Source organism: Dasypus novemcinctus, chromosome 15 (assembly GCF_030445035.2).
Source record: "Dasypus novemcinctus isolate mDasNov1 chromosome 15, mDasNov1.1.hap2, whole genome shotgun sequence".
NCBI lineage: Eukaryota > Metazoa > Chordata > Mammalia > Cingulata > Dasypodidae > Dasypus > Dasypus novemcinctus.
The window spans coordinates 108,866,031-108,892,200 of NC_080687.1; the positions used below are offsets into that span (position 1 = coordinate 108,866,031).

Consider the following 26,170-nt stretch of genomic DNA (forward strand, 5'->3'; position numbering starts at 1 on the left):
TGTTCATTCCCAACATATCTGTTATCTTTTTGCATATGTCTGCAATTTCCTCTCCAATTGTTTTCTTCATATTATTAATCTCTTCCTTTACTTCATTAAGTTGGTCTCTAATATATGGTTTGAGATCTTTAATTACTTGTCCAATGTTCTGCTCCCCTTCCTGGTTTTTAGTTTGTTCACTGGATTCTGCCATGTTTTCCTGATTATTGGTTTGGTTTGTGGTTTTTTGTTGAAGTCTGGTCATCATTTTATCTTGATGGGTTTAATCAGTTCCTTAGCTTCTTTGTCTATTCTTGGGGATTAATTAGTTGTTATTGGTGCATAAGTGTTATGTCTTCTCTTTGTCACTTTGTTCTTCTTACTCTATTTTCTTGTTGCTGGGTAAGTTCACTTTAAAGGAAAATATTAGGGCCCGGGAAAGCAAAATGAGTAAGAAAAGAAAATGTATAAAGTAGTGTTGGTAATAAATGTTAACAGAGCAACAATGTGAGATCTGGGAGAATGGGTATTAGACTCATGTAAGTTGTGTAGGGTTATAGCAGTAAGTAGAGTATGTATAATGAGACATTCAACTGAATATGGGGAGGAATATAGTATGAATTAAAAAGCCAGTGTTTTCATGAGAGAGGGAAAGAGAAAAGAAAGAAAATAATATCAAGAGTGGATAAAAGACAGAAAACAAAACAAAGGTATTAGAAATTAAAAGTCAGACAATTTGGGGGCCAAAGAAAGGGACGTGGAATATAAGAGAAACAGTAGATGATGGAGGATAGAAAGATGTGGGGGAAAGAGAATAGTATAGGTGGCCAAAATCATTTCACACAGAAAAGAGGAAATGGAGGATTAGGAAACACAGCAAGTGTGAAGCACTCCTTGCAGCAGCTATTATATAAAGAAAATAAAACAAAATAAGAAGAAAAAGAAAATAAAGAAAAAAAAGAGGAGAGATAAAGGGGGTGGGCAAAGAAAAGGGGAGGAAACAAGCAAGAAAAAGAAAAGGAGGAAAAAAACTAAATAAATGAAGAAGGACCTTGGGGGATAAAACAGGAGAAAAGACCAGGAGACAATGCAATATTAGCAACCAAGACAAGAAAAAAAAAAAGAAAAAAAAAAAATACAAATGCCAAGGGCTAGTATAATCAAGGACCTCAAATGGACCTCAGGGTGCGGTGGATTCAGGGATGGGATGTCTGTGACACTGAACACTCAAGGTAGTGAGTCTCTGGAGCGTGGGCCACCAGAGTTTAGGGAACTCAGACCTGGGAACCATGTGTCCGGTTAACAGGGGGCCTGGGAGCACTGCAGCACAACACAGCCTTCAGGGATCCCCGCAGCTGGGCACCAGCCCTAGGGGGAGTGGTCCCGCCCACACCCTCTGACCTCCATGTCAGAAACCCAAAATACCACCTTTCACGAGTGTCTCTTCTGTCACTGTCTCACCAAATCAACATCCAGATACCTCCAGCCCTGCAAGCCCCAAAACAGCCCACTCAGGGATTGGGAACTCCCTAGTGCGCAAAGCCTTCAGGAATCGCCGCCGCCGGGCTGTCAGCCCCAGGGGGAAGGGTCCCGCTCACAACCCCAACCTCCATGAAAGAGACCCAAAATTCAACCTCTTGTAAAAATCTCCTCTGTCACCGTCCCACTAAATCGACGTCCAATCACCTCCTGCACTGCAAGCACCCGAAACAGCCTGGTCCAACAGGACTCCAACCCTACTCAGCCACTTCTTTGCAGGAGAGATATGAGGTGCACTCACTCAGACTCCATCTTGCCCTGCCTCAAGTATACACTTTTTAATTTCAAACTACTTAACATACACTTGAATGCACTTTCTACACCATTAGGAGTATACCTTTCCTGATGGCTGTCTCATGATGATCACACTGTCTGAATTGTTTTTACATATCCAGGTATAATATGGGATATTTTAAGTTGTCCTTTGTGATACAATGTGTTGGGCATTATGTATTTGGAAGCCATGATAATAGGTGAATATAAATTTAGCATTGTTCGTCTACCATGATGCAAAATAATCTTAATCTTGAGCCATACATCTTGCCTTCAGGTGTACACTGTTTGATAAGAAGGTAGCCTTTGATGTTTTCAACTTATATGCACCCTAGAAAATCATGTTCTAAAAGCTAACCCATTCCTCTGCATGTAAACCTGTTGTAAATAGCGTATTTTGATTAGGTTGCTTCAGTTCAGGCTTAGTCCAATGCAAGTCTTAATCCTTTTAATGGAGTCCTTCATAAAGTACGAATGTGATTCAGGATGAATATGAAGTCAAAGGAGAAAAAACACAGAATCAAGAAACTGGAAGGAATTATACCTGGAAAAGAAGGGAGACACCAGCAGATACTGACATGTGCTGTGTCACACGGCCTAGTCCAGGATGGCTGGCAGCCAGGCTTCCCAGAGAAACATCTCCCCGTGATGCCTTGATTTGGACATTTTTCTCAGCCTCAGAACTGCAAGCTTGTGAACTAATAATGTTCTATTGTTAACGGCCAACCCCATTTTATAGTGTCTGCCTGAGCACCTTAGCAAACTAAAATGCAGCAGTAGAGCCACAGCAGCTTTTGGTTTGTGTTGTATCTACATCATCTATCTATAGATCTTTATCTATATCTATATTGTTTTAAATTTACCATCAATGTATATAATTTACATATATTTCAAATAATCTTTCTTATCCACAGAAAGGTCTTGTATATACGTCAAGTCTTACATAGGTAAATAATAACATGAAGGTGATATCTATACCTTAAGTGCAGTTACTTTAAGTTTCTTCCCATGGTGTAGGTTCAATGTTGTCATCAGGATGCAAGATTTAAAATTGGGAAAATCAGTCATTGACATCTCATCCCTCCAAACATCAACATCTTCAATAATATATTTATTTGATCATTGCTCTATAGTGCCTTCAGTTAGGCATTCATATTTTCTAGAGTTTATAATGATTAGAGTTGGTCCTTTGGTAATATACTCAGCATCCAGAAATAGAATGGTTTTGTTTGTGTGTTTTAGTAGATGCTTCCTATCATATTAAAGAAATCCCATTCACTTATTTTCCCCGAGGTGGCTCCCTTGTCTGTCTGCTCCCCGTGTCCCCTCGTCTTCTTTCCTAGGAAGCACCAGGAACGGAACTGGGCCCTTCCGTGTGGGAGGTCAGCACCCAACCGCTTGAGCCACATCCACTCCATCCATTCACTTTTAATTCGATGAAAGTTTTCAGCCTGAATAAGCTTTGACATTTATTGTTTTATCTACAGTTAGTGTGAATGTTACATAAATTTTCTCCTTTATTCTCTTGCATCCTCACTCCAAGAGTCTTAAATGAGATATAACAGCCACCTACAGAATCTCACTTTAATCAAGAAAGGAGCCCACATCAGTCCCCCCCGAAAAATAAGAAAGGAAAAAAAAAAGAATCAATAACCGACGAGGCCTAATCAACTGATAAAACAAGAAATCAACGAGGTGATGGAGTGTTTTGGTCAACTTTCCATTGAGATCATTGGAACAAAGTTCAAATTCGGGTCATAATTAATAAAATGGCCAGATACTTTGGATATTGCTGGGGGGTCACCGCCTCAGACTGCCAAGGCTGCTGATGCGGGGACCTGAGCAGCGGGCGGCAGCGGCGGGCGGGTGGGCAGAGCCCGGGATCCAAAAACTCCCAGGGGCCCAGAGAAACCTCGGCGGGAAAGGGGGCCGGAGCGCAGCGCAGTGCTCACTACCGCCGCCCCCGGCGGGGCCCCGCACTGCGCTTAAACCCGGGACGAGCTGCCCGCAGCTGCTCTCTGGCCCACGCGGCCTGGTTTAAAAAAAACACACAAAGTAAAACAGGAAATCTCTATGAATGAATCTCTGGCACAGCATCATAAATGTGAAGTTGCTTATCCAAACACTTGAAGTTATGTGAAGATTTGCAGCACTAGGAAAAAGTGGTTCCTGCAAAGGAAAGGGGTAGATACAAAGAGAGTGTGCTTCCTGGGGGATCCCTGCCCAGGGAACCAAACTGTAGAACCAAGAAGAACATTGTTGAAATAACCGTGTTATGAGGTCTGGTTTCTGTTTCAAAAACTGAAACACCTTGGCTATGTTTCCAAGTTAAATGTTATGTAACAATAACTCTGTAGTAATTTGGGGTGTGTGTATTCATGTATTTAATTGTACTTAATAACAAGACTTCTCCAAATTTCAACATAAAATGTGTGCTATTTATATCCATACAACTTTCCTATCTTTTCCTTAGCAATGGCTATTAAACAGATTGTATCTATTAGGTGCTCATTAACAATTCAGTGAATTCTTAAAGCTAATCCTGTGAGGGTGCCTTTTCTCAATCTGGTAACTTATTTACAGTTTTTTTCATTTGTCAAAATAGAGCGAATGATACTTACTTGTCAGGGTTGTAGGGTTTCTTGGCAGTACCAGGGATTGAATCCAGGACCTCATTCCTGCAGAGCAGGCGCTCAGCTCCCGAGCTACACCAGCTCCACACTGTCAGCCTTGTTTCTAAGATGAATAGATGATTCTTTAAAGTGCCTAGTTCTGCCTGGTAGGTAGTCAGTTCACTCTTAATGTAATAGCTGTTTTTAATTTTATGGTTTTGCTAACTGTTATCAGTGCTAATTCTGGGAGAGGTATCATTTGTTCTTGTGTTCCTCTCGGATAGTAAGGATTTTTTTGTTTGTTTTATTTTCTCAAAAAGACATCCTTTTTTAAAACCCTGAAGATAAGAGTGAAATGAACAGACCGCTAACATAAAGGGTGTCATCACTGTAAGGGAGTGGGATTTTTTCTGATCGTTGATGGATGTTGTTATCTACTTGAAGAATGGCCATGGAATAAATACTTGGCTTAGGTTTTTCCCAAATTTCAAAATCTAGCTCTTTGAACTACTTTGATCTGTTTAAATTGGAGAATGGTCTGTTTTCCAGTCAGCCACTGTCTCCAATGTTAGAAATATCTGGCATAGTGAATTTTTATGTATGCTTTTTGGGATATCTTTGAGGTATACACGACATAAAGTAAACTATACAGATTTGAAGTGTGCAGTTTGATAAACATAACATACATCTACACCTGTGAAACTATCACCACAATCAAGGTAGTGCACATATCCATGACCCCCAAAAGTTTCCCTTTCATAAGTCCCCCTTTCCATTCACCCCTCTCTCCCCAGACAACTATTCTTATGCTACAGATTAGCTTAATTTTAGATTAACTAGAGTTTTATAAAAATGAAATTATATAATGTAGACTATTAGATTTGATCTGGCTTCTTTCAGCAAATTATTTTGAGGCTTGTCCATGTTGCATGTATCAATTTATGTCTTAGGATTTTAAATTTCACTTCTATTTGAGTTCCTACATGGGAAATATTAATTCTTTGAAAACTGTTACCTAGATTTTTAATTTGGTTCAGGAATCATTTGAATCTTAGTCTTAGTGAAAATCTTAAGATTGCTACTCTATATTGTCCTTGTACAAGTCTCACTCACCTTATATTTAGATTAACTTCCTCATGTATTTTAATTGGAAACTTTTTAGGCATTTAACTGGCATATCATGTTACCTTGTTGGCAAGAGTTTCTTGGGAAATAGAGAGTGCATTTAAATATTGTCATATGTTTACTTTGAAAAAGTGCCATATGTCTAGTGCTAATACCATCATTACAAATTCCAGATTTATTTTTCTTTTCAGATCCTTTCCAGGAGTTCAGTTATGGGTGTTAGAGGCTTGCAGGGATTTGTGGAAAGTATCTGTCCGCATATATGCACAGTAGTAAATTTCAAAGAACTGGCAGAACAACACTGAAGCAAGTATCCTGGATGTACTCTGACCATAGTGGTTGATGCCATGTGTTGTCTCAGATACTGGTATACTCCACAATCTTGGATCTGTGGTGGCCAATGGCAAGAATACTATTCTGCTTTCAGAGATCTTGTTAAAACTTTCACAGCAGTTGGCATCAAGTTGATATTCTTTTTTGATGGCATGGTGGAGCAGGATAAGAGAGATGAATGGGTGAAACAAAGACTCAAGAACAACAGGGAGATATCCAGAATTTTTCATTATATCAATTCACACAGGAAGCAGCCAGGCAGAAATATGTTTTTCATTCCCTCAGGGCTGGCCATATTTACACGATTTGCTTTAAAGACACTGGGTCAGAAAACTTTGTGTACATTACAGGAAGCAGACTATGAAGTGGCTTCTTATGGGCTCCAAAATAACTGTCTTGGAATTCTTGGAGAAGATACTGATTATTTAATTTATGACACTTGTCCCTATTTTTCAATTAGTGAGCTCTGCTTGGAAAGTCTAGACACTGTTATGCTCCATAGAGAGAAACTTTGCGAGAGTCTGAATCTCAATATAACAGATCTTCCTCTTTTGGCCTGCCTACTTGGCAATGATATAATCCCAGAAGGCATGTTTGAAAGTTTTCGGTACAAATGCTTGTATTCCTACACCTCTATAAGAGACAACCTTAACAAAAAAGGTAACATTATCCTAGCTGTAGCAGATCATATATCTAAAGTTCTTCACTTGCATCAAGGTGAGAAAAAATTAGAGGAGATTTTACCTTTGGGACCAAACAAAGCTCTTTTTTATAAAGGAGTGGCATCATATCTTTTGCCAGGACAGAAATCTCCATGGTTTTTCCAGAAACTCAGAGGTACAATAACTTTGGACAAGCAAGTAGCATCCATGAGTTCAGACCCTGAATCCAAGCAAGTTCCCATGTGTACTGACCCTAATTCCAAGCAAGAAGTTCCCATGTATACTGATCCTAAATCCAAGCATGAAATTCCCACACACCCTTTCCCTAAATCTAAGCTAGAACTTCCTGTGTGTCCTAACATTAAATCCAAGATAGTTTTCATGCGTACTGACCCTAAATCCAGACTAGGACTTCAGATACATCCTAACATTAAATCCAAGATAGTTCCCATACGTATGGACCCTAAATCCAAGCAAGATGTGCCCATGCATACAGAACCTGAATCTAAGCAAGAAGTTCCCACATATGCAGACCCTGCATCCAAGCATGAAGTTCACGTGTGTATAGACCCTGAATACAAGCAAGTTGTTCCCACATGTACAGACCCTGAATACAAGCATGAAGTTCCTACATGTATACACCCAGAATCCAAGCACGAAGTTCTCACATGTACAGACCCTGAATACAAGCAACTAGTTTCCACATGTACAGACACTGCATGTAAACAAGATGTTCCCATGCATATAGGCCCTGAATCCAAGCTAGAAGTTCCCATGCATACAGATCCTGAAACCAAGCAAGAAGATTCCAGGTGTGTAGACCTTGAATCTGAGCAAGAAGTTCCCATGTGTATAGATCCTGAATCCAAGCAAGAAGTTCCCATTTGCACAGAGCCTGAATCCAAGCAAGAAGTATCCATGTGTACAGATCCTGACTCCAAACAAGAAGTTCTCATATGCACAGACCCAGAATCCAAACAAGAAGTTCCCATGTGCACAGACCCTGAATCCAAGCAAGAAGTAACCATGAGATCAGGCCCTGAAGTTAAACAAAAATTACCCATAGATACAGACCCTGAATCTAAGCTAGAAGCACTCATGCATATAAACCCTGAAATTAAACAAGTAGAATCCATGAATGTGGAGCCTGAAACTAACCAAAGAGTAACCAAGAGTTCAGACCCTGAAATCCAGCAACAAGTAGTTATTTATTTAGCCCCTGAAATCAAGCAAAAAGTAACCATGATTTCAGACCCTGAAATCTTTTTTTTTTAAAGATTTATTTATTTAATTAATTCCTCCCCCCCTCCCCTGGTTGTCTGTTCTTGGTGTCTATTTGCTGCATCTTGTTTCTTTGTCCGCTTCTGTTGTCGTCAGCGGCACGGGAAGTGTGGGCGGCGCCATTCCTGGGCAGGCTGCTCTTTCTTTTTCATGCTGGGCGGCTTTCCTCACGGGCGCACTCCTTGCGCGTGGGGCTCCCCCACGCAGGGGACACCCTTGCGTGGCACGGCACTCCTTGCGCGCATCAGTGCTGCGCATGGCCAGCTCCACACAGGTCAAGGAGGCCCAGGGTTTGAACCGCGGACCTCCCATATGGTAGACGGATGCCCTAACCACTGAGCCAAAGTCCGTTTCCCCCTGAAATCTTAAAGGTATTTAGATATGCTCACCCAAATCTAATATGTCATGATTAAGAATGTGTCAAATGATGGGTTTGTCAGTGAATATTTATTGAATATATTTAGTGAATATTGAATATATTCAGTGAATATCTCTGCAGTGGCTACGGACCACAAGAATGGGAATCTATGAGACTAATTAGGAGGTATGGCATAATGGATGTGAAAATTCAAAATAGAAACTCTATTTGATATTGTTAACATGATATTACAGATAAGAGTTCTAGGAATTAGGAGAGAGATCATTGTGGGTTAAGATATTTAGGGAAGTTATTGAAAGAGGTAGAACTGGAGCCAGACCTTCAAAAGTTGCTTTGAAAAGGCAGAGTCTTAGGGCATGGGAGAGCACTAAGTGTGTAAAGTTGGGAATCTTTTTGTCTCTTTGAGGAACATAACAATAGTCAGGCTGGGGCATGGGGTTTAAGGGGAGAAAAATTTGGAAAGGTAAATTTTGCAGCTTATTTTTAATTACAGATTAGGGATTCAAATTTATCTGCAAGTAATACAGACTCTCAGTGGAGCTTCAGAAGTAACATTAGATATTGAACTTGCAAACTAGGTAGCAGTTTGCCAAAAGGACAGGGTGGGGAAAGGATGCCAGATAGAGCTAACAGCAAAAATCTGGAGATAAGAGAGTATGCCTGAGGCATAGAGGTAGTACCTGCCTTGACTTGGTATCCGTGAGCAAACCCAGCACATGCTTAGTTACACATGAGCCATAATTCCCTACCAGCGTGTAAGGCAATCATTCTGGACCCTTTGGATTCTGGCTGAATCACAGTGCTTTTATAAGGATAAAATGATGTATAAGGCTAGAAAAGTAAATGGAAGCCTTAGAACGGGAGGTCTTGAAAGTTATGGTGAAGAATTTGAGGTAGCTATTCAAATGTTTCAAGGAGGATGGTGACTGGCCCTCTCTTTCCGAGAAAATAATATGACACTAGTGCAAAGGATAGGTTGGAGTCAGGGAGAAAAGGAGGCAGAGGGTTCAGTTAAGAGCGTTTAATAGTTTTATAGGAGAAAAGCAATGAACACTTGGTTAGTATGAGAGTATCAGGTAGACCAGGGGTTCTTAACCTTTTCTTGTTGCACGGACTCCTTTGCCAGTCAGGTGAAAACCACGGACCCCTTACTAAGTCCACACTATGCTGAGTATTATTTAATAAATATGCCATACCAGCACCAACATGTCCCCACAAGAATTTTTTTTTTTTATTCAAGCTCCTTTACCCCTTGTACGAACCCCTGAAGTAGACAAACTGATGAGCTACTGCAGAGGTAAATCTGGTAAGACTGATAGATGATTGGAGCAAGGGGGAGCGAGAGTCATAGAGATGAAGTTTGGAGGCTGGAAGCCCAGAGGAAAGGAAACAAATACCAGCTTGCCATCATGAGTTCGAATGGCAATTATTCCATTTCTGAGTGCCTTAAAAAAAACGCATAGGATATGGGTGTGGGTATTTTTTATTTGAAGGTTACTAGTTTGTTTTCAAGGAAACCTCAGTTGAACTGCATTTAAATTTTGAACAGATTGCTAAAGCACATCATGTCCAAGCTGAAAGCTATCTGGTGTACAATATTATGTGCAATGGAGAGATTGAGAGCGGCAACACCTTGGAAGATGAGCTTGATCAAGCTCTACTGAGCCAGGCCTTCATTTACCATCCTGTTCGACAGCGTGTTTACTCACTCATTTTGGGAGAATACAGAGGTACGAATTAGTCTCTCTCAGTAATGGTTCTACATGGAGTCGAAGCCAGAGAATTTGGCCAGATGAAACAGTGCATTCTTCCAGGACCCCAAGACAATTAAAGGGGATTTGGTTCTCTGTCAAATCTATAATTGAGAATACCATTCACACCTGTAAAAAATTAAGGATAAATGCCATGGGACGTTTATATATAATTAGCAAGCAGTTGATCAGTAGTCATTAAATGGAGAGTGCATTGTTTCTATAAAAAGTCATATTTTTAGGCTTTAAAAGAATTTGTGTTTTTTTAAAAAAGTAAGGATTCTTTCCTGCTATAGGAGTGTAGGGTATGTTTATTATTAGACGACAATGGATACTTAGTCTCCCCTCAAAATGTGATTTTCATAAAATAATTTTGCAGAATCTAGTATATCATATTTTTTAACATACACAAAAAATGTTTTGTGGAAAAGAAAATACTGCTTTATGTCTTTGAAATTAAGCTTGTTTTTTCACCCATCTGTATTTCCATCGTGTGCTAGCAATAAGAGTAGAGGAAGAATCCACCATGGCCAGAGCAGTGAAAAAGGAGAGGACCTTCAACACCAAGTATAAAGTTAATCAGCACTCTACTACCTTCTATTAGAATAGTTTAGGGGGATAAGGAATATAGAAGAATGACCCGACCCTCGGATCAGTCTAACCAAGACCTGAGGGAGGGAGCGGGAATGAAAGGGACAAGAGACACAAAGAATGGAGACAAGACAGGATTCTGATCAAGTCTCGTTTATTGAGGGTCAATCAGGGGTTCTTATAGCCAGGAATGAAGGAGGTGGTACATATGACAGCGCAGTGTCGGTAAATGATTGGGTGACTAGCTTTCACATTTCGCGCCATAGCACGCGCAGATGATTGTTTGGTAATGTCCGCGGAAAGACTTTCGTGCTCTTTAGGGAGTGCCCAATCGGAGGCCCGGGGAGTGGCGTGAGGGTAGAAACTTAATTACTTTAGCGAGGGCGGGGAAATAGAAATTTAACTGGGTTAGGCGTATTTCACGAGATGGCTGCAACTGATACTGGCGCCAAAAGCGGCCTCCCACAGAAGAACACTTCATAATTAGAAAGCAGGGATGCTTAATGCGTTTACTCACCTCTTGGGTAAGGCCCAGCTCATGTCACAGACTGACTGGTACTGTATAGTCTGATTGGAGAGTGCTTTGATAAGAAATGTGGTCTACTAAACTATTACCAGTACCAGAGGGAGAAACATTCAAATCCTGGTGAAAGAACATCTGTGACCTGTTTGTGTAAACACCATTATTTCCAAACATATCAATATTAATATTATTCTAGAAAGTAAATATTTAAATAATCTAGAGGTGATAATAGAATCATCAGAATAAAATGTAATTATTTCTTTTTTGGGGGGTGGGGCGTAGAGTGTTCACTGAATTCCAGTTTTCATTAGCTTCAGCACTAACTATCATGTAGTACTTTCTCCCACATGTACTGCAAGAGGTCAAACACTTATGTGATCAATGGACAACATAAGAAAGATGTTTAAGATGATTTTTAAAAACCAACAAAAACAGAAGCAAAAGAACCTATGTAATAAACTTTGAGGCCAAATATTGTGTAAATTTTTTTTTCTTTTTCTTTTGTGGCTCTGTGCCCATATTCCTTATTTGTTAACTTGAATGATGGCAAATTTACACTAATGAATTAAAAATATGTATCTTCAACATGAAAATTTTTTCACATTGTACAATCGTATTGACCTTGAATTGTTTTAGAGTATGTCATTAAAAGAGATTAAGATATATAAATTTTTATAGTATATTTTTCAATTTCATAATTTGTTCATTCATTTCTAGCCATATAGATACCTTTATTACATTACTACGTAAACAGTAAAAACTATTCAAATTGAGCTCACCTTCACAGTTGATCTTTGTTTTCCTTCATTCTTAACATTTTGAAGTTTTACAATATTAGTATGTAAATTTTATTATGAAAATAAAATGCTGCTTTTGCTGTTTTATTTACAATGTTAGTGATGAAACTTATTCTGTGTTACTTGCTTGGCCTAGTTTATTCCATGTGCATTAAGCAGTTCTTAATTGTAGTGTTCAATAAATATCAAGTGTTAATAGAGTTATTCAAGTCTTATGTCCTTACTGATTTTCTGTCTACTTTCCTTAGTTCCTGAGAGAAGAGTGTTGAAATCTCCAGATATTATTGTGGATTTGTCTATTTCTTCCTTCAATTCTATCAGTTTTTGCTTCAGGTATTTTGAAGCTCTGTTATTAGGTACATATACATTGAGATTGTTATGTTTCTGAATGAATTGACCCTTGTAACCTTATACAATTTCCCTCTTTTTATCTGGTAATACTCTGTGTTCCAAAGTTGGTTATGTCTGATATTAATGTATGCATTCTAATTTTCTCAAGATTAATGTTTGCATGGTGTATCTATTTCCTATCCTTTTACTTTAAACTGTTTCTTTATAAGTTCATCTCTTTTAAACAGCATATCTCTTCTTTTGATTGGAAAATCAACCCTTTTGATTGTTAATCCTTCTTTTGATTGGAGTGTCTATATCATTTACATTTAATATAATTATTGACTTGGTTGGGTTTTGGTCTTTTTTTTCTCTCTTATATTTTTTCTTATTTTCCCTTTTTCTGACTTTATTTTGAATTAGTTGAATATTTTTAAAAAATATTTTGTTTTATCTCCCTTACTGGGTGATTTCAATTAGCTATTTATTTTTAATGGTTGCAGCATTTACAATGTACATTTTTAACTTACCAAAATTTGCTTTCAAATAATATTGCCACATATAATGGTAATATAAAAAAACCTTACAATGGTGTACTTTGATTCTCTCCTCATTTTTGCTGTTGTCTATGTTTCCTGTATTTTAAAAAACTATTTATTGTGAAACAATTAGACTCCCGGGGGTTGCAAAAATAGAGCATGGTGTCCTATGTACCCTTTATCTAGCTTGCCCCGAAGGTGGCATCTTATGTAACTGCAATATCATATCAAAATCAGGAAATTGATATTGGTACAATACTATTAAGTAGACTACAGACCTTATTCACTTTTCACCATTTTTATATGCATTTGTGTGTGTACATTTGCGTGTGTGTGTGTAGTTCTTTGCAATTTTATTGTATGTATGGATTCACGTACCACCACTGCAATCACAATACAGAACTCTTTGGTTATCACAGAGGAAATTCCTCATACTACCCTTTTGTACTTGTACTCCCTCTCCCTGCCATCCCTTTTCCCTGGCAACCACTAACCTGTTTTCCATATTTATACTTTTGCAATTTCAAGGTTGTTACATAAATGGAAGCATATCATTTGTAACACATGTTTTAAGTTCCATAATACACTGTTTTTAATGTTACTTTACATAAACTTTCTGTGAAGGGCCAGATGATAGTCTCTGTTGCTACTACTCAATCTGCTCCTTTAGTACAAAAGTGGCCATAGACAATACAAAGATAAATCAGTGTGGCCGTATTCCAATAAAACTTTATGTAATTTTCTCATACCATGAAATTGGAGTTTTATATAATCTTCCTGCGTCACAAAATATTATGATTTTGATTTTTTTTCAACCATTTAAAAATGTGAAAACCATTTTTAGCTTACAAGCTCTACTAAAACAAGAGGCAAGCTGGATTTGGCCTATGGACTATAGTTTGCCAACCCCTGCTTTAAACAATTATCTTTTTAAGAAATGTGGTGTGGGTATTAATTTTGAGTTTTTTCCTAATGAAAGTCTTATTTCACATTTATTTCAGAAGTTTCATTGGATGTATGGATATAATAGTTTTGTGGGTTTTTTTTCTTCCCAGTGCTTTAAAGATGTCATTATATTGTCTCCTGGCTTGTATTGTTAATTATAAGATGACAGCAGTCATTCTTATTGTTGTTGCCTTTATGTAATGTTTCTTTTTTTCTCTGTTTTCAAGATTTTATTTTCTTAATCATGGTTTTTTTTAGCAGTTTGATTAAGATATACTTTGGAGTGGTGTATGTTGTATTTATCTTGCTTGGGGTTCTTGAGAGTCTTGGATCTGTGGTTTGTATTTCCTGTCAAATATGAAAAAAAAGGAGGCATTATTTCATCAAATATTTACTTCTGCTTCAACCTCTTTCATATCTCTGTCTGGGCCTCTAGTTACTTATATATGTTATGTTTTAGATTGAATTATATACCCTAATTTAGACATGTCCTTAATATTAATCCACATCCCTGTGGTTGTGAACCCATTGTAAATAAGACCTTTTGAAGATATATTTTTAGGTAAGCTGTGTCCAGCTAAACCAGGGTGGGTCTTCAACCAGATTATGGGTGGTTTTATAAGAGAAGGCCCCAGGGAGAAGCCAGTCAGCAGGAACCCTTAAGAGGAAAGAGAGGACATTTCCATGTGACAGGAAAGCCAAGGAACCCAAGAATTGCTCGCCAGCTGGAACACTACCAACCCTGGGAGGAAGCAAGCCTTCTAGCCTCTGAAACCATGAGACAATAAATTCCCATGGTTTAAGCAAACTCATTTTGTGGTATTTGTCATGGTAGCCTGGCAATCAAAGACATGGTATGTGACTTCTTAATGTCCCTCAGGTCATAGAGGCTTTCCTGTTAAGACTCTTTTTTTCTCTGTGCTTTGATATGAATAGGTTTTATCGCCTTGATTTCAAGTTTACCAATTTTTTCTTCCACAATGTCTAATCTGCTGATAACCCTGTCCAGTGAAGTTGTCATTTCAGATATTGTATTTTTCACCAGTTTTTTTTCTTTCATGTCTCTTTCCTGTCTTCATGTTTTCCTTTAAATCCTTAAGTATATTCAAAACAATAATAGCTCTGTAAAGTCCTTATCTCCTAATTCTATCATCTCTGTCATTTTTGGGTCTATGTCTATTTATTGACTTCTCTCCTCTAATGTGTCCAGACATTTTTGGTTATTCTTATGTGTAATATTTTTGGGTTATATACTAAAACATTTTGGATGCAATAAAGAGCGTTGGGATTTGTTCTGTAAGGCAGTTTATTTACCTTATCCTTTTGGGGTTTGTTTTACAGCATTAGTAGGGCCAGTCTATAGTAACCATTACCTTAGACCTAGAGAGGCCCTACTTTTTTTTTTTTTAAGATTTATTTTATTTATTTATCCCACCACCACCCCTTGCCATTTGCTTGCTGTCTGCGCTCTGTATCCTTTCACTGTGCATTCTTCTGTGTTTGCCTGTCTCCCTTTGTTGCATCATCTTGCTGCACTAGCTCTCCTCAGGTGCAGACTGTCAGCTCTCCACAGGCACGGGCTAGCTTGCCTTCACAAGGAGGCCCTGGGAAGTGAACCCAGGGCTTCCCATATGGTAGGCAGGAGCCCAGTCTGTTGAGCCACATCTGCTTCCCAAGAGACCCTACTTTTAATACATGAGCTATCAACGGAGTGCCCAGGGTGTTTGGCAAGGTTTCTTACTTTGGCTGGTGGGAAATCCAATGTCTTCAAACCCTGTGCAAGCACCATTAGTTGTTCAGCTCATGGCTTCCAGAAGTTATTCTTTGCCTGACCTCACTGAGTCTTGCCCTATGCATATATAACTTACTATTCATCCAACATCTCAAGGGCACTTCTAGGAAGATTTCTGGAATACTGTTTCTGCCTAGCTTGCTCGCTCTCTCTCTAGCTCACCGTCCCCTCTTCCCCTTCCTTCCTGTCCCCCCCCACCCCCCCCCCATGCTCTACCCTGCAAGTCCCAGCTATCTCAATAGCCTTGATCTCCATCTCTGTTCCTTCATCCTGGAGAGACTGTCTTGGTCTGCTAGGGATCACTTTCTTTAAGCTGCAGTCTGGAAAGTGCCTTTGGTTGGAAAAACTGGTGTGATTGTGGATTTTACATTGTTTTTCTTCTCCCAGGATCATAATCCTTGCCCATTGTCCAACTTTTAATGCAGTTATTTGTCCAGCATTATAGTTATGATAGGAAGACCAATCTGGTAGCACTACTCCCTCATGGCCAAAAACAGAGTCTATCTACAGGATTTTTAGTCATTGTTCCATTGTCATTTGGCATCAAGTATGGCTAATGAAGTCTAGTGCTAGATTGATTAATGTTCCTTTTTTGGTGACATTTTTCTCTTGGAAAATTTTGAGCTATTCTCTTTATCCTTTACGTTTAGAAATTTTCCTCTTCTATACTACCTCTGTTTTCTGTTACTAGACTTGCAGTTAGATGGATGTTGGACTTCCTAGATTGACAGTCTATGATTCTTCATATTTTAATTCCAATTTTTGCCTTTTTGTTCTACATTATGGGACAATTTGTCAACTTCACTTTTCAATTGAGGAAAAATTCCCCTCTTTCCAGCTAGACCTGCTTTTCCCAGTGCCCTCAACTGAATGTACTGCTCTTTGCTTTTCTCTATTAAAGTAGCTCTGCTGAAATTTTTTGTCTTCTGTGTGACACCACCTTCTCCTGGTTATCTTCCTCTCCTTCCTTGGCTTCTGCGTCTTTGTCTGGCGCTTGCATTTCCTTGATTGACTTCTACATGTTGTAGTTTCTAGGAGCTGGGTCTTTGGGGTCCTCTTATGCCCATTCACTCACATTGCTTAAACTTTATCCATGTTGGCAGATGCCACATTCATATTTCTGGCTCAGGCCATTCTTCTGAACTCCAGGCACGTACCTGATTAATGCTCTTCAACCCCCCAAGTCCCACCTTAAAGTTAACTTTCCCCAGTTCTTTCCATATTCCTGAGTCAAAAGTAAGTTCCTCTCTCAAAGCACCTTATGCTTTTCATTCTCAGACTTATAAAAGTTTGTAATTACATATTTATTTGTGCAGCTGCTGGTCTAATATATCCCTTCCCCTCTAGGCTGCAAGCTGAATTGCTAGGGGATGTTTTTTGTTTGTTTGTTTGTTTTTGGAATATGGTTTTACATCCTTTAGCCTTAATGATGAACCTGCCTCTAGGTGTACTGTGGGCCTTCAAAAGAGAGTAGTTCCAGGAGCGTTTGTAGCTCAGTGGTTGAGCACCTGCTTCCCACGTACAAGGTCCCAGGTTCAGGGAGTGTTTATAGTGTTATTTGCTGCACTTGGCAGATTTCTTGGTGTGAATTAGGTAATCAATATATGTTTGTAGAATGTAGGTTTAAAATATGACTTTTTCAGGAATATTTGCATTTAAGGAGCCATTCCTTAGAAAAGAATGACTAACAACTGAATTTCAGACACATGTGGGGAGATTCATGTCTCTCATATCCCATTAGGTAAGCAGCTGTCTCCAAGTGAAGCTAGCAGGTGGGAGCTCACTACTAGAAAGTGAGATTTAAAATCAAAAGTCCCTTTAAACTATACCGTATGGGCTCTAAGCACTAGAGCCAGTCTTTTAAATATGCACAACGAGTCTGAACCAAAAGGTTTTAAGTCACAGACATTGAATTGATACATTAATACATCAAAATTCCTAATTATGGGTGCAATTTGAATAACTGACCGATTGGACACACCAGTTCATCTAATATCAGAGTATCACTTCCTACATCTTTTTATATAGTTGAGTACACAATGTTTAGCTTTACTAGATGGCTTAGTGGTCAAAAAGGGGAAAAGAAAGCTTGAAATCGCATACACATCCACAGCCCGAATCTGGCTTTTAACTATTTTTTTTAGTCTCTCTGAATGATATTCTTAGCTTAAAGCACTTCATAAAACTTTACAAATTTGAGGAAATAGAAGAGATTCAGGAAGGTATAAGAAGCAGAATCTATTCTCTTCTCTTACCACTCACATAGTTGTGGGCAGCCTTTAACAATGGCTCCAGTTCCGTTAAGGCAATGGTCCTTGTCATTCTCTCCTTCTCACCTAGCTGAACTTCTAAAAAATCCATCGATAATTTGGAGAAATCAGGCAGCATTGTTAGGGAGATACACATTAGCCTTCTGAGTAAACAGTCACTGCCCGGTTGGTTTAACACTTTACAGAGCTGCCACAAGGCTATCAATCCATTAAAATCCTAAATATTTACTTAAACGTTGACTTTTTTTTCCCCCCCACAGGTGTATACAAAAAAGAATTCTGGGGTGCTTTTCTGTTTGTTTCTTTTTTTTAAGGACTAAGGCCACACACAATTTAGAATAAACCAACAGTATAAAAATACCACAGAACCGTAAGAACAAGGTATATATTTTTTATAAGTCTGGAGAACTGTTATCAAATTTTTAAATCCCAATAATTAAAAGGTTAAACTCAATGTTGCTTCTCCTCATCCTCTTTCTCCCTGCCCAGTGCCAACCCTCCCACCCCCGTACATCCTCATATACCCCTCATACTTGAGCAAAATCGGCCTCCTCTCAAGCTGGTATGAATCTGTTCAACCCTTTCGAGAACTTGTGTATTTGCCTAATCTAGTCAGAGTTTTTTGGGGAGAGCGTTCAGAAGTATAGACAGTTCCACAGTTTTGCTCCCAGGGGGAAATGTCTTAGTTATATATAGAAGCTTTTACAAAGTTGAATAACATGTCCTTTGGGGATACCAATAGGGCAATTTGATTATTTTTCCATTTTCCTTTTGAAATGTCATAGGCAAGAAGTAGAGTAAAACTAACAAAGGATTTTTATTTAGTTAAGGACTTAGTTTCAGTTGAAATAAACACCTTTCTATTTCTTCTAGTATTGAAATAAATAAATCAAAAAGTATAAACTATGCTTAATATAGTTTTCAAACTGCTACTTAATTTCAATTTTTTGAATAGTGCTGTCAGAATTTGATTCTTCTCTACTTTTTTAGAGCCCTTAAATTAAACTTCACCTAGGCAATATCTTATTTTGTTTCTTTGAATCTGCAGTGCTTGCTACGTTGGTATAACTTTATTTGTTCTCTTGAACTCAGAGCCCAGCAAAGTGAAAGCTCCAATGAGAAAAAAAAACAGTCTTTCCTTTTAGGATTTCCCAGACTTAATTTTCTCTTCTTTTTTCTTGATATATCAGACATTTAAAATGAGTATTTCATTTTTAATTCAGACAAATCAAATTGTTGAAAATGTTGCTACTATGGTTTTAAAAATGAGTGTAAGATTAAAATCTGAAATGATAAGACATACAAGAGTATTTGCTAAACTTTAGGATTTTCCTATACATCATGTTTATTTTTTATTTCAAGATGTAGTCTCTGATATTGCTTTGCATCCACTTCAAGTTTTTTAAAGTAACACCAGGAATTGTAAGTCTAATTATAAGAATGATAATCTGAATTAAAAATGAAAAACAATTCTCATCTGAAGATTTAGATTTGAATAGACATTATCCAGACTTCCAACATTATCCTTTATTAACATCAGTTATATTTTCTAGCCACTACATGCTAGCATTTTATCCTTTTTTGATAAAAGAATGAAACTAAAGCATATAGGTCTCATAATTTACATGTTCACTGTTGAAGAATTAGTCACAAAATTAAGGCTAGAATGTAGAACCTGAAGACACTACTCTATTGTTTCACTATTGTGATTTAATTAGTCTACTGCTACCTCAGAGAAAATACTGAATTTTGATCTCCCTTTCTTTTGGCTACCCAATTCCTTTCTGGTATTCTACCCCATAATTTACCACAATTTCAGATGAAATTTCATTTAGACAATGAAACAAGGCATCAACAGACTTGAGTTTAACTTTTATTCTTAGGTAAATTAATTTTATATGTGAAGATGAATAGTTTTTCACATTCAATTCTCTGTCTAGTAAATAGCTATGAGTACTGAGTTAAGAAGCATAGTTTACTTTTGTTCTGTGACCATCTTGCTTGGTCAGTAAAAGTCATCAGATAGAAGTAAATCAGTTAAAAAAAATAAAAGCTTTAGTTAATCTCTTCATTTAAGAATGCAGTGTATTCTTGCTTTTTGCTGTAGTTATAGTCTCTAGAGTTGCTGCAAATGCTGAATTAGCAAATACTGAACCAAAGGAGATACGTAGTGTTAGGTTCCTTTGAACCTCTGGTCACAAAATTTCATCAACCAGTTAATAAATTATCTTGTTTTATGTGCTTTTCTGTAACAACACCTTATTTAATGTATGTGTTTGATTCATTAGCATTTAACTCATGGCCAATAGCACTGTAATTGTGCCTCAGTGAAGCTTATGTAAACATCTATATTTACCCTATAAGACACATCGCAGCCTTCTTGCATTTAGGACCACTGGACAGCCCTTCAGCACTACACTTGGGGATTATTTTAAACAGTGAAATCACACACACACACAAAGTACAAAAATGTGAAAAATGTGGCACTAAATATACCACGAAAAAGACACTTGTTTACTGTGTGAAAACTGAAACAAAAGAGTCAGGGCACCATAGTTACTAGTAATAATTTGACGCTCTTTCATAATTTGTTACAAATGTTTCACAGCAATGCAAGGTGTCTGTGGTGGGGTGATGCATAGGAGCCCAGTGTGATGCTATGCATGTTTGTTTCGTAAGTTCACAACTTTTACTATATACTTATTGTTTATTAGGTTCATGTATGAGTGATATACTTCAATAAATTCTTTTTAAAATGAAAAAAAAAAAAAAAAAGGGCAGAGCATCACCTTGTTCAACCACAGCTGGGAATGTGCACATCAGATGATTCAAAATTTTCAGTGCTTGCTCATGTCTTGAATGACTATAAAAGTACCACAAGGATTGATTCTGGGGTTACAAATAAGTTTTAGTGAGTAGACAAATTTGCAAATATGGAATCCCGTACAGTGGGGAGTGAGTATACTTTACAATTAAATATGGATATTAACCCTAGTTGGCTAATATCGATTATGGAGGAAAGAGGGAATCTGGTCTTTGTGCTTCCCTCCAGTCTTGTTTTGCTTGCTGAGTCTTGTACAGAATCATGGTTTTATAGATTTATGATTCAACTGTTCTAGATGACCAGCTGTTTCATTCTGGACTGTAGCTGAATTACTGACTCAATTGTGTGGCATTTCTCTTGGAATTTTTGTTCATAAAATTGACTTACTTAGGTTTTAACAAGAAAGGAAGTAATAGAAAATCTGCTTTTTTTTTTTTTTTTTTTTAAATAAAGAATACCAGTGCCTAACATGAAACTCTTGACTCTCTCTGTATAAGTTATTTAGACTTAAAACTATTTGGGAAGTCAACTCTAAATCTCTGTGTTGTGAACAGTTTAGGATGAAACATCACTTTCTGCATTGATGGTATAATTATGGCTTTGTATATATTTTAGTAAATTCCTAAGGAGGACATTTGGCAAACTGAGCATTGACAGTTGTAGAACATTCTTACCTAGTGAGTTACTAAAGCCTAGTAATATTCATCTTTTGGCATGACAGACTAACTTCTTTCTGATATAGCAATTTAGGATACAGTTCACTGAGTCGACCAATTTTTTTTTATTAGAGCAGTTTCAAGTTTACAGAAAAATTGTTCAGAACATTCCCTTACACCTCTCACTCACATGCAGTTTTCCCTATTAACATTTTGCATTAGTGTGCTACTTTTGTTACAATGGATAAAACAATATTATGACCATGCTATTAATTTAAGCCCACTGTTTACATTAGCGTTCACTCTTTGTGTTGTACAGTTCTATGGTTTGTTTTTGTGTGTGTGAGGTAATTTATATACAACCTAAAATTTCCCCGAGTTGACTATTTTTTAACATAGTGAAAACCTAGGCCAGGAGGATTACATAGGAAATGGTTTGGATTGTTTTGTTTTTCCACTATAAGAATACTTTCTCAGACTTTCTCCGTATGTGTGAATTTAGGCTGAGTTGGATTTGTTCATTCAACTTACTTTAAGGAGCATCTGCTCTGTGCTGGAAACTGGAGATACCATATGAAGAAGACATAGTTCTTGCTCTCATGGAGCTCACAGTTAGGAGGGGTTGGTTGGCATTTGCCTGCCATTAGCCAAAGTACCCTGAGAGGTTAGGATGCTTCGGAATTTACGGGAAGGGCATTAGACCCCATCATTGAGGAGCTGACATCGAAGCTTAACAGAAAAGTAGAAATGACTGAGTGAAAAGCAAGGGAGGTGAGCCACAGAGGAGAAGTGTTGGGGGACCAGGGGGCCCCACACCAAAGAAACTCCACATCCAAACCCTGATGTATGAGGAGGCGTGAGTTGGAGGAGCCTGAGGTAGGTCAGCACGGCTGGACCCCGAAGCGTGAGCCACAGGCTTGGTTCCCAGAGGCCAGCAGCACCTGCGCTGTCTGAGCACTCGTTAGAAATGCGGCTTCGTGAGTCCCACCCGCATCTGCTAAGGGAGGGGGGCCAGGAATCCGCTTCAACACGACCTCCGGGGGGTCTGATGCTCGGTGGAGCATGAGAACTGCCGGGGAGGAGGACAGTGAGCAGTGGGCTAGGGAGGCAGCAGCCGCCAGATCGGGAGGGCCTTAGGCCGTCCGCCATCCTGTGTTCGGACTTTCACCCTGGGGGCATCGGGGAGATTTTAGTTAGGGAGCAACCTGATGAAATTTTCATTCCAAGCATTGGATTGGGGAGGGATGAGACTGAAGTCTGAAAGAGTTATAACCAGGAGGCTGTTATAACTAATCCACGCAAAAGACAGTCATGGCCAGAACTAGGGTGGGATGGTGGGGAGAAAGGGACTGGGTCCACTGCCGAGACAGTTCCGTTTATAGGACTTGATTTTATTGGCTGTGAAGGGCACGGGCAAGGGTAGGCGAAAGCATTTTAGTTTGGGTGCCCAGGAAGTTCAAAGTGTCATTCACTAAGATAGGGGATATGACAGGAAAAAGAAGCTTGGGCTGGAAGGTGGTCACTTTAGCGCGGGCGTGTTGAGCTGGAGGTACCCGTGGGAGGGTGTAGCGTGACGCTGGCAACAGAGGTCCTGGGCTCAGGCCCCCCAGAGCCTTGGTTTCCTTTTCTGTATCTCTAGAGTTGTTACAAGGACGAAATGAGAAAACGCATGGTAAATGTCTAGCACATAGTAAACAAAAGCGTTAGCTGCTGCTGTCATCCCTAGCACAGGTGCCTGGGGCTTGGGAGAGAGCCGGGCGGACACGCAGGTGAAAGTGTCAGTCTAAGTGTGGAAGCCTTGGGAGGAGAGGAGTAGCTGGAGCAGAGCAGGAGAGGAGAGCCCTGAGCAGGGAAGGGACGGGCAGAAAACTGCAGCCTTACAAAGGAATTCAGGAGGAGACCTGAGGGGTGGGAAAGAAACCAGGGGAAGGGGAGGCCACAGAATCCGAAGGAAGTGGAAATGCTGATAAGGAGGCCGTGTGGCCAGCGGTGTAAGACAGAAGTGAGATCTAACTGACAGGGACTCAGCACAGCCACTGGAGGCGGCGATGAGAGGCCCTTGCCGGCTGGCCTTGGCAAGGCCGGGTCGGGGCGTAGTGTGGACGGAAGCGGGAAGCGCGACGAGCGCGCTGGGAGTGAGGGGCAGGAAGGCCGCTCTCCAGCCAGGTTGGCTGTGAAGGGAGGCAGCAGCCGAGGGGGGCCTTGCCGTCCAGGCAGGGCCTTTTTTTTTTTTTTTTTTTTAATAAAGGCTCGAGCGTGTTCAGGTGAGGGAACCCACGGAAGAAGAGGCTTCCAAGAGGAAAGGAGGGCCTAGTGAGTAGAGAAGCGCCAAGAGGGTGGGATCCAGAGCCCAGATGGAGCGAGGCGGGTGTTAGGGGCACGAGGGGGGTGGCGTGGAAGCTGTACTAGAGCTCCAAGGCTGCTCTTACCCGATGGCCCCTGTGTTCTAACTTTAAGATAGGCTAGTTGAGAACACGGAGTCGGAGAGCTTTGATTTCACTTTAATTGTATCGCGTAAGGGAAGAGAATTGAAATGGAGAGCATATAGAAGCACATTTGTTTTAGATTATTTCTCCCACTTTTGGAATAGTCGTACGAAATACTAGTTTTGACAGTTGTTTAAAATAGTGTTGTTACTGCCTCCCTCCACCCCTCCTCCCAGCCCTTGTTATCTTCCCCCTCCAGCCGTTGCTGTCCTTCCCGCCAGTCCCGCCCACATTGCCAACATATAATCTGCCTCCTTCCTTAGCCACTGCTTACCTCATAGCCATCCGCCCACTTCCACCTATCCTCTACCACTCCGTAGCTAGCCTGCCCTAGCTCCAACCCCTCCCTCCACCCAACCCTATATAACCAAGTGTACTTCCGCAATAAAGCAGACCTGTTCCTGCGCTCAGGCGGTCTCCGTGGTTCTTTCCTAACCGCGCGTCCCCCATGCCTGGAGAACTCCGGCGCTCCTTCTTGGAGTGCCCCCACCGGCGGTTTCGCAGGAGCAAGCCCCCCCCGATTCTTGGGTCTGAGCGAGGTCGCAACCCTCCAGCCCAGCGACATAGTGTAAGACAGAACGGCCTTGTCCTATTTCAGAAAGTTGTCCTCAGTGTTTTATGGAGCACGTGGGAGGGAAGGCAGGAAGGCCATCTTGGTAATCGTTGATCAGCTCTCTGCTCTCCTTCAGCTATTTACTGACCTAGATTATACCCCCTTTGCTTTTTAGACTTTTGCTTCCAAGAGTCCCTTGTTCCTTCAGGCCCCTACATTTTAGTCAGAGCCAGAGATTATTGTTCTTTCTGGAATGAATGAATGAGCCCCAGAGCTGATGAGGGTAGAAAACCAACTGCTGGATCACTAAAATCACCTTAATCACCCTTGGCCATGAGAACACACTTGCGCTGATGGATTTTGAGTTGGTTAAACGCAGGCAAATTTGGGTTTGTTACACTCTTAACCTGGTAGCGGAAGTTGGCATTGGTGTGCATTTCTTGTCCCAGCTGTCTTTGTTTAGGTGGTGGCAGCTCCTTCACAGTGAAGGAGTGGTGTGTGTACTCTGGGAACCCGCTGAAGTGCCCGGATCTGGTGAAGCCTCTACAGATCAACATCCCAGGTACAGGCAAACTGGACTACATTAAAACACAGATCTGTGTATCAGATCTTCCAAGTCCCCGAAAGGATCAGGCACGGACATGTACTTTTTCCAGATCTACATACACACTCATTTTCGTTTCAAACCTTAGCCCAAGATGAATGTATTTATCTAGTATTGTTTTGAAAAGACAGAGGCAAGGACATTGTAGCAGACTCATCCTAGACCTGCTGCAATTCTGCCTCTCCTGGACAATCTGCCATATTGCTTTGCTCCTATCTTCTGCCTCCACCCCTGCTCAAGGTCCACACCAATGGGAAGAGAAGAGAGCCCTTGAGAAAACCCCACGCCCCAAAGGTCAGTGTTGTTGTGGTTTAGAGCTCTTTGCTCCTGTCCACCCAGTGTCTGAAGCATAGTGGGCACCCAGAAAAGAGCCACCAAATAAACAAAATTGGATTCTTGGTGTTCTGTTTCAGTCAACTCTGGTCTTCTCCCACTACTGAAAGTTTATTTTGGGGGGTGAATGTGGCTCAGTGGTTAAGCTCCTGCTTCCCACATATGAGTTACCCAGTACCTCCTAAAAAAAGAAAGTGTATTTTAATGAGTTCTAGAACTGAAGGGAGAGATAAAAAGAACAACTTAAACTGAAGAAACAAGTTTTACTTTCATTAAAACATGTCAAGAGAAAGGAAGAAAAACAAAGTTCACTTAAAACTTGGCAGCTTTTCTTCCTAAGAGTTCTTAGCATCTGAAAAAGGCCAAGAATTTATGACTATAAGGGATAATATTCTACATTAGATAGTTAAAAAAAGAGAGGGTGGATTTTAGAGTTTATTTTTAGTGGCCCTTTTCATTGTTTCAGAGAAACAAATATTTTTCTAGAACTTTGATATTCCATTTTTGTGTGCATTAAGTTCTCTCATGCCACTATTATTTTCCATCACATGAGCCTGTAAGTTACCAAATAAGGATTTGAATACTGCAAAATGTTTTTATAAAATGGAATTAAATTGGGAGAGAAGTTGAAAAATGTTATTCTAGGGAAAAGTTCCCTATTCTATCAATCAGTGATAGACTCAAGCTAAAAAAGTACTTGTCTTGAAAGTAAGATACACTGAAATTTATTTTTACTGCAAGAAGTATTTTAAAATAATAGCAAACATAATTTTTTAAAACTAATGTATATAATTACTCCCTATAATCTCTTTCCAAAAAGAATAAAAGAATTATTATAGTTCTCTTCATGGTTTGAGTTAAAGGGAATATTTGACTATCCATCATTATATTTTCAATTAATTTTAAAAGTTACTCTATATAATATTTTAATAAACTCTAGAAATAGTGTAATAATCAGAGATACTACTCCTAGAGTTTATTAAAACATTCTCT

The 26,170-nt window shown here is 39.5% G+C and overlaps 1 protein-coding gene across 1 annotated transcript in view; it reads left to right on the forward strand.

The window, feature by feature from the left end:
• The first annotated feature begins 5,740 nt into the window (after positions 1-5,740).
• The window catches only part of LOC101438108 (constitutive coactivator of peroxisome proliferator-activated receptor gamma-like), a 35,707-nt gene continuing 15,277 nt past the window's right edge, over positions 5,741-26,170 (forward strand). The window contains 6 exon segments of the mRNA XM_058276880.2: positions 5,741-6,834; positions 7,081-7,723; positions 9,733-9,913; positions 22,130-22,149; positions 23,566-23,569; positions 24,725-24,802. Of these exon segments, the coding sequence (XP_058132863.1) occupies positions 5,741-6,834; positions 7,081-7,723; positions 9,733-9,913; positions 22,130-22,149; positions 23,566-23,569; positions 24,725-24,802 (2,020 nt within the window).